At 50.5% G+C, this 12,857-nt stretch overlaps 1 protein-coding gene across 1 annotated transcript; it reads left to right on the top strand.

Annotated features, from left to right (window-relative positions):
• Positions 1-8,238: 8,238 nt before the first annotated feature.
• Positions 8,239-9,922, top strand: LOC124679190 (anthocyanidin-3-O-glucoside rhamnosyltransferase-like). The gene has a single exon (XM_047214993.1). It carries the CDS (start codon positions 8,294-8,296, stop codon positions 9,716-9,718), a length of 1,425 nt encoding a protein of 474 aa, XP_047070949.1. The 5' UTR covers positions 8,239-8,293; the 3' UTR covers positions 9,719-9,922.
• Positions 9,923-12,857: the final 2,935 nt, after the last annotated feature.

The raw sequence follows: 12,857 nt of genomic DNA on the forward strand, positions 1-12,857 counted from the left end.
TGACGAGATTAAGCGGTATCTGACAACGCCGCCTGTGCTAGTCCCACCCCAACAAGACAGGCCGTTCTATATCTACTTGTCAGTAGCTGACACGTCCATCGCTTCGGTGGTGGTGCAACTTTACGAGGGTGTTGAAAAGGTCGTCTTCTACCTCAGTAGAAGGATGTTGGACACGGAGACAAGGTATCCTGAGGTCGAGAAGCTTTGCCTTTGCCTGTTCTTCACCTGCACCAAGCTCCACCACATCCTTTTGACGGCAGAGATCATCGTCATCTGCAAGTCGGACGTTGTCAAGCACATGCTATCGGCCCCTGTTTTGAAAGGCCGGCTTGGTAAGTGGACGTTCGCGCTGACGGAGTTCGACCTTCGGTATCAGCCTGCGAAAGCAGTCAAGGGACAAGCATTGGCCGATCTTATAGCTGAGCGGATTAACACTAATATAGCGGCACTATCTGTGCGTGCGTGGGCTATGTTCTTCGATGGATCGGTTTGTGACGATGGTTGTGGCATCGGCATTCTGCTCGTGTCGCCTCGGGGGGCAACATATTCTTTCGCCATCAGGCTAGCTGCACCTTGCACCAACAATGTTGCTGAGTATGAGGCAGTACGCAAGGGGATGGAGTTGCTTTTGGAAGCCGGGGCAGAGGCAGTGGAGCTTTTTGGAGACTCGAAGTTGGTGACCTCTCAACTCACGGAAGAATACAAGTGCGATAGCGAATCACTTTTTCCGTATTGGGTGGAGTGTCGTGAGCTGATGACACATTTTCGGTACATCAATTTCAATTGGGTCCCAAGGTCTCAGAATACCGATGCCAATGATCTCGCACAGATGGCGTCAGGATACAAGGACATACCCGACGGGTCGAAGTTCGGTGCGGTTCCCGGAACAAGATGATTGGAGAACCGATATCTTCAATTATTTGAAGGATTCGGCTCGGGGGGCACCCAAAAGGATAAGATATAAGGCTATGAAATATGTCCTTATAGGAGATGACATGTTCTACAGGACGTTGGAAGGGTTACTACTTAAATGCCTGGGACCAGCTGAGTCTAACCGGCTCTTACATGAGGTGCATGAAGGCGCCTGTGGAACTCACCAATCGGCCCATAAGATGAAGTGGTTAATTAGGCGATCAGGGTTTTATTGGCCTACCATGCTGGAAGACTGCTTCAACTACTACAAGGGATGCCAAGCGTGTCAAATGTTTGGGAAAATCCAGATGGTACCCGCGTCAGCAATGAACCCCATCATCAAACCTTGGCCATTTCGAGGTTGGGGCATGGATATGATCGGCAAGATACATCCTCCGTCAAGCAAAAACCACGAGTGGATTCTGGCCATTACAGATTATTTCACCAAATGGGTGGAGGCCGTGCCCATGAAGAAAGTAAAATCGGAAGATGTTATCCAATTTGTCAAAGAACACGTCATTCATAGGTTCGGGATTCCCCAAACCATCACGACCGATGGAGGTTCGGTCTTTGTCTCTAAAGAATTCAGAAAGTTCTGCAATGATATGGGGATTAAGCTAATCCGATCGTCTCCATACTACGCTCAAGCCAACGGGCAAGCTGAAGCATCCAATCAAAGCCTGATCAAGCTGATTAAGAGGAAGATCGAGGAGAACCCCAGGGTGTGGCACGAGACGTTATCAGAGGCTTTGTGGGCTTATCACATATCATGCCATGGAGCTATAAAGACTTCGCCGTACCAGCTTGTCTATGGACAGGAGGCCGTATTACCTTGGGAGATTACGGTTGGGTCAAGACGTGTCACGTTTCAGAATGACCTGACACCTGAGGAATATTCAACCCTGATGAGTGACACTATTGAGGATGCAACGGAACTTAGACTTTGGTCGTTAGAGAAGATTAAAGAGAACAAAGCCGAGGTAGCTCGGGCATACAATAAAAGGGTAAGACCAAAGGAGTTTCAAGTTGGTGATCTAGTATGGGAAGCCGTGTTGCCACTAGGAACCGAGAGATAAAGCATACGGCAAATGGTCTCCTAATTGGCACGGTCCTTACAAAGTCATCCAGGTTCGAAGGGCAATGCCTACATGCTTGAACAGTTGGATGGTGTGAAGTTCCCAGTGGCCGTCAATGGCCAACATCTCAAGAAGTATTTCCCAAGCATGTGGGAGGATGGGCAGTGAGATATGGAGGCCGATTTTAAAATCGTCCTGTAAAAAAAAAATCACAGCCGATGCACAAGCATGAAGGGACAACAGTATGCGTACAGCCGATGCATGGGCATCGACTTCAGAATAATAAAAGCCGATGCATTGCCATCGACTCTAGAGGGGCAAGCTCAATCATAATATTTGGGATAAGTCATCCTAGTGGTTGTTGAGGAGTCCAAACTGCACGTTTGAGATGGTTTGGACGGAAGCTAGACCTGTTGGACCGTGTGGATAGGCAACGGCTTGGCCTCGGATCGCGGTTATAGTGCAAGCTGATGCCCTGTCGTCGGCTCTTGGTACAGCGACTTCGTTTCGACAATCGGCAAAGTCGACAAGAAAGTAAGACTAATTGGGGAATACTCTCTTCATTAATAGTGGGATTTCTTACAAAGAAAGAGCCGATTGCTCGGGGAAGAAAGAACAAAAGCCGACTACTACTAGTCCCTAATCTAAGGGCCGTTGCTGCCCTCGTCGCCGTCGTCACTGCCGCCGGCGCAGCTGGCCGATAGGCTCCTCATCGCTGCTCCCGTAGCCTTCTACGGGAGCCTCGTCTTCCTCATCGTCGTCATCACTGTCGTCGTCCCACCAGGCGCGGAGGCGCTTCACCGGTGGGTAACCTTCGAGGGAGTCGTCGTCGTTATCCTCCACCTCGTCCTCGGAGGAGGTGTAGCCGTCCCAGGAGAAGCGGTCGTCCTCGCTCTCCGCCTCCTCCTCCCCGTCGACGAGGAATAGGAGGTCGTCCTCTCCGTCGGTCAAGGATTTGTCATCCTCGGACCAGATGGAGGAATCGTGCTCCTCCTTGTCCCACGTCGTTGGGGCGAGGATGTCGTGCGCCGCCAACGAGCCCCACTCTGGCGTCGGCTCACGGAAGGGAGATGATACATCGGAGAGGTTTGAGGAGGAGGAGGAGGAGGAAGAAGACATGGCTACGGAGGAATGGGGGTTCTTTGCCGATGGCTAGTACGGAGCAGGAGGGTGAAAGGGCGAACTGCTCGACGCGGTTAAATAAAGGATACAGTGGAGGTTCAATGCCACAGCAGTTTCCGAGGAAGTGGTGCCCAACAGAAGGAAAAAATAAGTTGTCAGGCCACGCGGAGAAGTGGAGGAGGCAAGGCATCATGATGAAGGATTCTGTGGCGGTTTCTGCTCTGCCACGACATGACCCGACGAAGGAAAAGCGTAATGATTTTGGAAATGTCATTTCCAAAATCAGGGGGGCATGTGTTATCACCAGAATTTGACCGGATCAGAGGTGGGCCGCAATTGGAGATGGGCTTGAAGAATATATATAGAAGAAATGCATGAATCGGCCTTGTGTACCAAGTTTGGGCTAATTGCCCGTGTATCTGTACCATAGTAGGATACGTGTCGGTTAGAAGTTAGAGTTTTACCCGTGCACGGTTAGGTGCACGCCTGAATTAGAAAGTCCCCTGACTATAAATATGTATCTAGGGTTTATGAAATAAACAACAACCAACGTTCAACACAAACCAATCTCGGCGCATCGCCAACTCCCCCGTCTCGAGGGTTTCTTCCGGTAAGCACCATGCTGCCTAGATCGCATCTTGCGATCTAGGCAGCACACGTTTATTCGTCTTCCATGCGTTGCTCGCATCGAAGCCTTTTTGATGGCGAGCAACGTAGTTATCATAGGTGTTTTTAGGGTTAGCATTGTTCTTCGTATCATATGCTATCGTCGTGCAACCCTTAGGCATCTAGCCGCCCTTACGCTTGTCACGGGTGTAAGGGCGGCACCCCGCTTGATCATTATTTAGTAGATCCGATCCGTTATGATTGCTCCTTGTTCTTCAAGGATTAGTTTAATATCTGCATTGTTAGGCCTTACAAAGGGTTGGAGGATCCAGCGGCGCGTAGGGTGTCGTTTGCTAGCCCTAGACAGGACGTTCCGAGGATCAACTTCGTGTTGGTTTTTAGGCCCTGTCTAGGATCGGCTTACGATCACCGTGCGCGAGCGCGATGCCCAATCACGAGTAGGATGTTCCGATTATGCGGTGAAAACCCCAAATCGTAGTAGGTCGCTTCAGCTTTATCTTGATCAAGCAGGACCACCATCTGATCGTACACCTCGTACGCATCATGGGTGGATCGGCTCTTTGAGCCGATTCACAGGACAACTTGAGAGCCGATCGAGGCTCGTATTTAACGTTTACGTATATGCCATGCAGGAAACTAAGCGAGGCATCATCCAACACCTTCCTGACCAGGTATAGGTCAGGTGGCACGCCCTTGCGACAGCATCGGACGTGTGTGCAGAAGGCTTTGCGGGCCGTCGCACGGAGGGACCAGGGCCAGCCGCAGTCCTGGGAGATTCCCGGCTCTACGGTGTTGCTCGTCGCTGCCCGCCGGTGGGTTTCTGACCGCAACAGGGAGGCACCACACAAGGTGGTGTCCAACATGGAGGCCGGGCTTTCCGTGTGTCCCTAAAGACATGTGAATGCACATGCAGGAGGCCCTCTTTGCTTCATTTGGCTTGCTCCCACTTGCTCACAGCGGCACGCACTAGACGTGTCGACTACAATAACCCGCTCACCGTTCGGGAGTCCGAGTTCTCAATCGAAGCCACAAAGAGGACATGGGCTCCAAGGTTTTCTCCTTACTTGGATCAATCACAATGGCCGGAGTATCATGGAGTGCAAGTTTGGCCAGATCCGGAATGGAAGGTTGTGAAACGTGGAAGAAGAAAGACAAAGAGGTATCACGGAGATATGGATAGATGGGGTCATTCGGGAAACAAGTTATTCCAAGAGTCTCGCGAGCCAACTAATTGTGGATCATGCAATAGTAAGGGCCACAATAAAAGGAAGTGCACATCCGGCAAAAAATCAAAGGGCAATGATGCTAGCACAAGTCAAGCATCAAGTAGCCAACAAGCTTCAAATCAACCTCCAAGCCAACAAACCCCAAGCCAACAAGCTCCAAGCCAACAAGCTCCAAGCCAACCGCGTCAAACTCCTCCAAGCCAACCGCGTCAAACTCCTCCAAGCCAAACGCGTCAACCTCCTCCAAGCCAAACGCGTCAACCTCCTCCAAGCCAAACGCGTCAACAAGCTCCAAGCACACAAGCCCAACGGCAACAAGCTCCAAGCACACAAGCCCAACAGCAACAAACCCCAAGCACACAAGCCCAACGGCAACAAGCTCCTACGTAACAAGCTCCAAGGCAACAAGCCTCAAGGCATCAACCACAATGGCGACAAGCTCCAAGGCAACAAAGGATTCACGTAGGGCTTAGTAGAGGTGGCCGTCGCGGTGCTAGTATGCTACGATACCTAGCGGGGCCTTATCCGTATGTGTCTCGAAGTTACTAATTGCATTGTACTTTCTATTTTCATATTCCATGACTAACTTTGGTTTTTCAATTTGGTTTACAGGTATGGCAACTCAACCCACCAAGGGGAAGGGAGCATGGGAGGGCAATGAGAAGGAGGAGTCCGCTTGGGAGGAGGCGGTAAGGACGGTGCGGAAGAAGGAGAAGGAAGAACTAGAGAGGAAGAAGAAGGAGGAGGAAGACAACAACATGGCGGAGCGTGCCCGTATGCAAAAACAGTATGAGGAATACATATTGTTCCACAAGAGGAGGAATGCCAAGCTGAAGGCCGAACGGGACCGCGAGGCACGGATAAAATTCCTGAGGAGCTGCCAACTTGAGCAAATTGCGAGGGAGAGGGCCAATAGGATGCACCTAGAGGAGGTGGCTAGGGAGGCTGAACGCATCAAGGAGGAGAGAGCTCAAGCGGAAGCTGCAAAGACGGAGGAGCGCCACCACTTCTTCGATTCGGTCGTTCGCGTTGGCTCGTGACTTAAAGGAGAAGGAAGAATTGGTCGAAGAAGCTAAGAAGAAGAAGGCAAGGGGGAGGGAGCCTTTGCGACGCAGATGATGTCCCTTTGGCTATGTTCTTGTTGTCGAACCTTTATGTTGTCCGAACCTTGATCTTCTCGAACCTTCGTGTCGTTGAACCTTATTGTAATTGAAACCTTGATGTCGTCGAACCTTATTTGTCATTTGAACCATTATGCTTGTGTCAATGTGTGGTACATATTCAGTGCAATGTTCTTGTTGTCAAAACTGTTGGAATATGGTAGGATTTTTCATTGTTTTAACACAAGTCAATGTGTGGCGCCCTTCCCACTGGCGCCACACATGCAAGTGTGGCGCCCGTGGCATCGGCGCCACACGTGCCAACTTATATGAACTATTGGGTCGAAAACATCCAGGGGCTCCGGACGATAAGTCCTTAGCCGTTTTGGCGACCCTCTTTATGTGGCGCCGATGCCACTGGCGCCACACATGCTTCTGTGGCACCCGTGGCATCGGCGCCACACATGCCAACTTATATGAACTATTAGACATGCATGTGTGGCGCCGATGCCACGGGCGCCACACTGTGCAATGTGGCGCCAGTGGGAAGGGCGCCACGCATTGACATGTGTTAAAACCATGGAAAATCGTACCATATTCCAACAAAACTGCCATCATGTCAAAAGCTATGTCATACACACATCATATCAACAGCCATTTTGTACACACATCATGGACATAACATCATCAAACCTAACATCGTAGCACATAGTTTCATACAATTTAAGATAGCATTCAAACAACACGAAGCAACGAAGATAGAGTTGACAACACTCGACGATCTAAATATCGGTGTCGGAGCCGGATTCGCCGGTGTGGGGGTAGTGCACACGGCAGGCGGTGTCGTCGAACACCTTGACGATCATGTCGTCGTCCCTCTCGTACAGGAAGGTGTGCTGGCAGCCGGGCTCGAGGTGGAGGTCACGGGCGAACTTGTCCCACCCCGTGTGCAGGTACATCTTGCCCTGCCCGTCGAACAGGACCTCCACGGACCAGCGGCAGAAGTTGCAGCTAGCCTCCCGTAGCTGCAAGTGCGCCGGCTCGTGGCCGTCGACGAACTCGGCGAACTTGTCCGGTAGCCGCTTGATGCCGAGTGGGTAACTCGGAGCAGCGTTCCTCATGCGAAGACGAGGAGGATGCAGGTGACGGTGACCGTGGGGCCCTTGCTGCTCCACCGCGGCGGCCCCTTCCCCGGCCCGGGGGGCGCCCAGGACCGCGGCGGCCCCTTCCCCGTCCACCGGGACCGGCCATCCTACATGTTTACATTTTTGAACCATATTACGATCCATTCCACTAACAAATATGAGTTACTCCATCACAAATACTAGGCATACATGTGGTTCATACACATACATACACATACATACATAGAGTTCATACACATACATGTGAAATTTCATATGTAGATTTCTACAAATCTATGGTTCAAACACATGCATACATGAGGCTACCATCTCCAACACAAACAATACAATATAGAGTGCACAAAAGAAAAAAACATGTCTAGGGTTCATGTCCAAATCTAGCCCGATCTATGAAATTAGTGGATGAATGAAGAAGATTTGAAGGAGATTACCTTGACAAATGGATGGGGAACGATCTCCACGGACAGATCTGACGATTTGGTGGTGGATTTGGTGGGGGGGGGGAGAGGGAGGAGAGAGAGAGAACCGGGCTGGGGAGAGAGGGAGGAGAAGAGAAGAGAAAGAAAGAAAGAAGAAGGGTCGGGCTGGGGCGCGCGCGGCCCAAACTTAAGTGAATGTGTGGCGCCCTTGCCGGGGCGCCACACTTCAAAGTGTGGCGCCGGCGAGAGCGGCGCCACTCGTGCTCGCCACGTCGGATCGGGGTCACCAGCAATCGGCGTCGACGGCCACGTCGGATGGGTGTGTGGCGCCGGCGCCGGGGCGCCACATGGGCATGTGTGGCGCTCTTGAGAGGGGCGCCACACAAAAGGGTTAGATCCGTGAAATAGTTTCGCCGGAGGATCAGTCTGTGCTTTTCTTTCAGTTTTGGGTTATTTTTGTGTAAATCGCCTAAAGATCCATAGCTAGATCCCTGTCATAGGTCCGGTTTGGGTAGTTGTGTTGTGTGGAGGAGGATCGTCCATATGATGGCTGTATCATGTGACACTGTGAAAGCAATCAATTATTTTGAAGAGGCGCAACAACCTAGTGGTAGCCGCTGCAACAGTGAAGTGTCAATAAAACCTCACTCCAGCTGCAGCTGCTAAATGAATCACAATAAGCAGACCGCGTACATCATCGAACATTCAAGCACGATGGCCAGCGCCGACATGCATGTCGTGCTGTTTCCCTTCCTCGCATTCGGCCACATAAGCCCGTTCGTGCAGCTGGCGCGCAAGCTCGTCGCCGCCGGCAACGGGGTGCGGGTCACGCTGCTGTCGGCCGCGGCGAACGTCCCTCGCGTCGAGGCCATGCTGGGGTCGTCGGCAGTGGCGGTGGCGCCGCTGAGCCTCCCGCGCGTGCCGGGACTCCCCGAGGGAGCCGAGAGCACGGCCGAAGTCTCGGCGGACGGCGCCGAGCTGCTTAAGGTGGCCGTCGACGGCACAAGGCCGCAGGTGGCGGCCCTGCTCGCGGAGCTCCGTCCCGACGCCCTGCTGTTCGACTTTGCCACCCCCTGGGTTACCGAGATCGCGGCGCCGCTCGGCATCAAGACGCTCCAGTTCTCCGTCTTCTCTGCCGTCGCTGGCGCCTACCTGATGGTCCCCGCGCGTCGCCAAGTCGGTGCCGTCCCGTCCGCCGGAGACCTCCAGTTGGCGCCAGCGGGCTTCCCGCCGTCGTCCTCCCTCGCCACGGTCCCGGCCTACCAGGCCGCAGATTTCACCTACGTGTTCACCAGCTTCCACGGCGAGCCCTGCGTGTACGACCGCCTCCTCGCCGGCGTCCAGGCGAGCGACGCCCTCGTCATTAAGACGTGCTTCGAGATGGAAGGCCCCTACCTCCGCTACCTCACCGCCCAGCACGGCAAGCCGGTGCTCGTCACCGGCCCGGTCGTGCCGGAGCCGCCGAAGGGCGAGCTCGACGAGCGGTGGGCGCAGTGGCTCTCCTCCTTCCCGGACAGCGCCGTCGTGTTCGCCTCCTTCGGGAGCGAGACGTTCCTCCCGGTGGCCGCCGCGACGGAGCTCCTGCTTGGCTTAGAGGCCAGCAACCGGCCGTTCCTGGTCGTTCTCAACTTCCCCAGAGGCGCGGACGTGGAAGCGGAGCTCGAGAGGTGCACGCCGACGGGGTTCGCGGAGAGGACGAAGGGGAGGGGCGTTGTGCACACTGGGTGGGTGCAGCAGCAGCACATCCTGCGGCACCGGAGCGTGGGATGCTTCGTGAACCACGCCGGGCTGAGCTCCGTCGTGGAGGGGCTCGTCGCTGGCTGCCGGCTCGTGCTGCTGCCGATGAAGGGCGACCAGTACCTGAACGCCGCGCTGTTCGCGCGGGACCTCCGCGTCGGGGTGGAGGTCGCACGTCGTGATGGCGATGGGTGGTTCGGGCGCGGGGACGTGAGCGCCGCCGTGGACACGGCGATGGCGGACGGATGGGAGGGGGAAGGGACGAAGTGGAAGGAATTCTTGATGGACGCCGCCGTGCAGAAGAGGTTTGGGGATAATTTCGTCAAGGATTTAACGAACTTTGTGAGGGCTTGAAGCAATAGGTCATGGATGCAGGCGGCAACAGTTTGCCACTTCCATTTTAACCACGAGCGTCGGGAGCACAACACGGATGCCCATAATCTTGCTAAATATGTATTTTCGCTTACTTTTGGTCGCCATATTTAGCTTCACAATTCACCTGAAGTGTGCTGTATTCCTATAATAAAGACTACCTAATAAAACTTGTGGTTATTATTATATGCTAAAAAGGAATTAAAAGTTCAGGCAGAGATGCTATATATAGTGTGCGAGATGTGCGTATGATGGAAGTTTTTTTTAATGAGATGCCTACGATGGAAGTTAAGTGCTAACGACGTGTCCGATATAACTCATACTATGCACTACTAATCGAAATATTTGGATGGTTAGGAGGACACTGATACCCTAGCCCACCAAAGATTAAACCCTAGGTTCAACATGCGCCTACTTCTCCATCGAGTTCTTTCGTCATCGTTCCTTAGCGAGGGGTCTACACTTCTGCCAACTAGGCGGGGGATTTGGGGAGTAAGAAAGAGGAAGCATGCATGCTACAAAGACTAGGTTTTGACGGATCTGATCTTTGACGAGGAGCAGGATGTTCCTAAGGAACGGGTAAAGTACGTGGCTTGCCTTAGCTTGAGTTCACACAACGAACTATTTCACTACTCAAACCTTCGAGCAACACATGATGGCAACTTGGAGTCCAACGAGTGAAGTGAAATATTCGAGCTTTGGTAGAAAACTTGTTCACAATCCAATGCTCTTGCTTGAGGGATTGGATGAAGCTTACTGAATGTGTCATGTGGATTTTTCAGCAGAACGCCATGATCGTTGAGCCTAATGATGGCCTTGTTTCACCATATTCAGTTAAGCTTAATCAGATTTGAGTGTGGGTTCAGACCCACAATATGCTAGATGGGTATACTGATCGAAACCTTGCTGGGAATATCTATATAAAGAGAGTTCTTCAAATCCAATATGAGAAATTTGCAAAAAAATTCGGTGCATGTGGTTTCCTTGGACATATCCACATAGACCACGGTGTTGAAGAACATGATGTAACGAAGCTGAAGTGCGGGTGGGAGGGGGGTTGGCTGAGAGCTGATAGTGAAAATTGGTATCTGTCTTGCTCCAGGTTTTGGTGTAACTGAGGCTTTGGTATGAATTTCTAAAGGGGAGGACAAGAGGTTGGTGCTTGCGGTCGAGGAAGATGAGAGTATGTTGGTTGGCAGAATCACTCTAAGAGGAACATTACAAAAGATCGAGAATTGATGGACACAACTACTAGCCTAGTGAAAAAAAGACATTGAAATGACTGATGCTGAAAGATTGGCTAAATAGAGACTTAACATGAGAGAGTTAAAGGCTCCTCCCTATTCACATGAGAAGGGTTAACAAAGGTATGGTAAAAATCACGGATAAGGATGAGTTGGATGATGCTGAACTAAACAATGATGACTAGGATGTTGGTAAACAAGATAACTCTAAACTGCGTAATAGGCACAATGGGGAGAATGACAATTCTCAATCACCTTCTAATTCACCAGCGGGCTCATTCGATGGGCTCCATTGGGACCTGAAAATCGTAGGATGGAATGCTGAGGAATGTGTGTAACTCCTCTTCAGTTCCCACACTTTCGATTCTTCAGAAGCAAATAAAATCGGATGTGTGTTTTATGTCTGAAACACAATTGGGTAGAGCTAAGGAAGAAAAATTGCAAATAAGGTTGAAGTTTGATGAGATGCTAGTTTCGGAAAGCGGTGGGAGAAGTGTATTTTTTGGTGATGTTCTGGAACAAGGAGATTGACCAAAGTCACATCAAAGGACATAATCCCTAAATTCATTGATATTGACATAGATGAGCACAGTGGCGCGAGATGGTACCTCACCGGTTTATATGGTGAGCTTAGTAGTGACAAGAAACATTTGATGTGGGAGTATATCTTAACTTCGCATGCATCAGTTGATCTTCCTTGGATCATTGTGGGATACTTCAATGAAATCATGTTTGTGAGTGAGAAGGAAGGGGGCAACAGGATACCAAAATGATGCATGCAAGCATTCCGTGATACTTTGAGAGCATGCAATATGAAGGACATGGGCTACTTGGGTGATCTATTCAAAAGTTGTAGAGGAAAGATCCAATAAATATTGTACCTCGCTGTGTGATCCGGGATATGTTGTGATGTTACCTTTAGTTGGAGTGGTTAATGAGGACTATAACAAGTCTAATCACCGGGTGTATTGATTAACATTAATTTAAATGCACGTATTCAACATATGCCTCGGAGAAGGAAAATTTGAGGCGCGTTGGCTCTGTGAGAAATCGATAAGTTAACAGATCATCCAAACTGCACGGGAAAGAGCGAAACAGTTCCATGTAGATTTCTCATTGAGTGAACACACGAAAGAAGTGCGTGATTATTTGCATAAATGAGACAAGGGTGTGTGAAAAGGACGTAGAAAGAGGTAGTTGGAGTTACATAAGGACCTGAACAAGGTCATGAGTGGGGCGTTGATGGACAAAGTGGTAGCAAAACAAAAAGAAATCCAGCTGAGAATGGAAAACTTGCTAGAACATGAAGAACTATATTGGATCCGATGATGGAGATTGAATTGGTTGCATCCAATGTTTAAGAAACCGTTAATCGTAACTTATCGGTCGGCCTCAAAATGGAGGTTAATCGCTTATCGTCTGATTAATCGATTTTATCGGTCGGTCATTTATCGGCTTATTTCTCTGTAAATCCTAATTTTTTACGCTATTTTTTTTAAAAATATTCTATGTAAAAATTATATTGGAGTATCGAACATAAGTATTACCTTGATTCCTTGCATTTGAATCAGTAGGATGGAAAATTTGAGCTAATACATAATTCTACAAGATTATAAGACGAAAATGTCAACTGCCAGACCGAATTTCAGAGAAATTCCGCTGAAAATCGGCTAAAATATCGGCCATTAGACTCAAAACCGGACAAAATATCGGCTATGAGACTGAAAATCAGCCAAAATATCGGTCACCACAAGCTTATGTTCCACCACAACACACTCCCTAGGGGTCACCTTGCAAATTAAACAAGCCCTCATATCCATTCTTGTAGTGAGAACAAAGTCAATCTGGCTAGCGTGTTGGGCTCTCCGCAGCCTCAA

Source organism: Lolium rigidum, chromosome 7 (assembly GCF_022539505.1).
Source record: "Lolium rigidum isolate FL_2022 chromosome 7, APGP_CSIRO_Lrig_0.1, whole genome shotgun sequence".
Classification (NCBI taxonomy): domain Eukaryota; kingdom Viridiplantae; phylum Streptophyta; class Magnoliopsida; order Poales; family Poaceae; genus Lolium; species Lolium rigidum.

Excerpts from the sequence above, each read along its gene's own strand:
- LOC124679190 (XM_047214993.1), top strand. The coding sequence starts at position 8,294 with ATGAATCACAATAAGCAGACCGCGTACATCATCGAACATTCAAGCACG.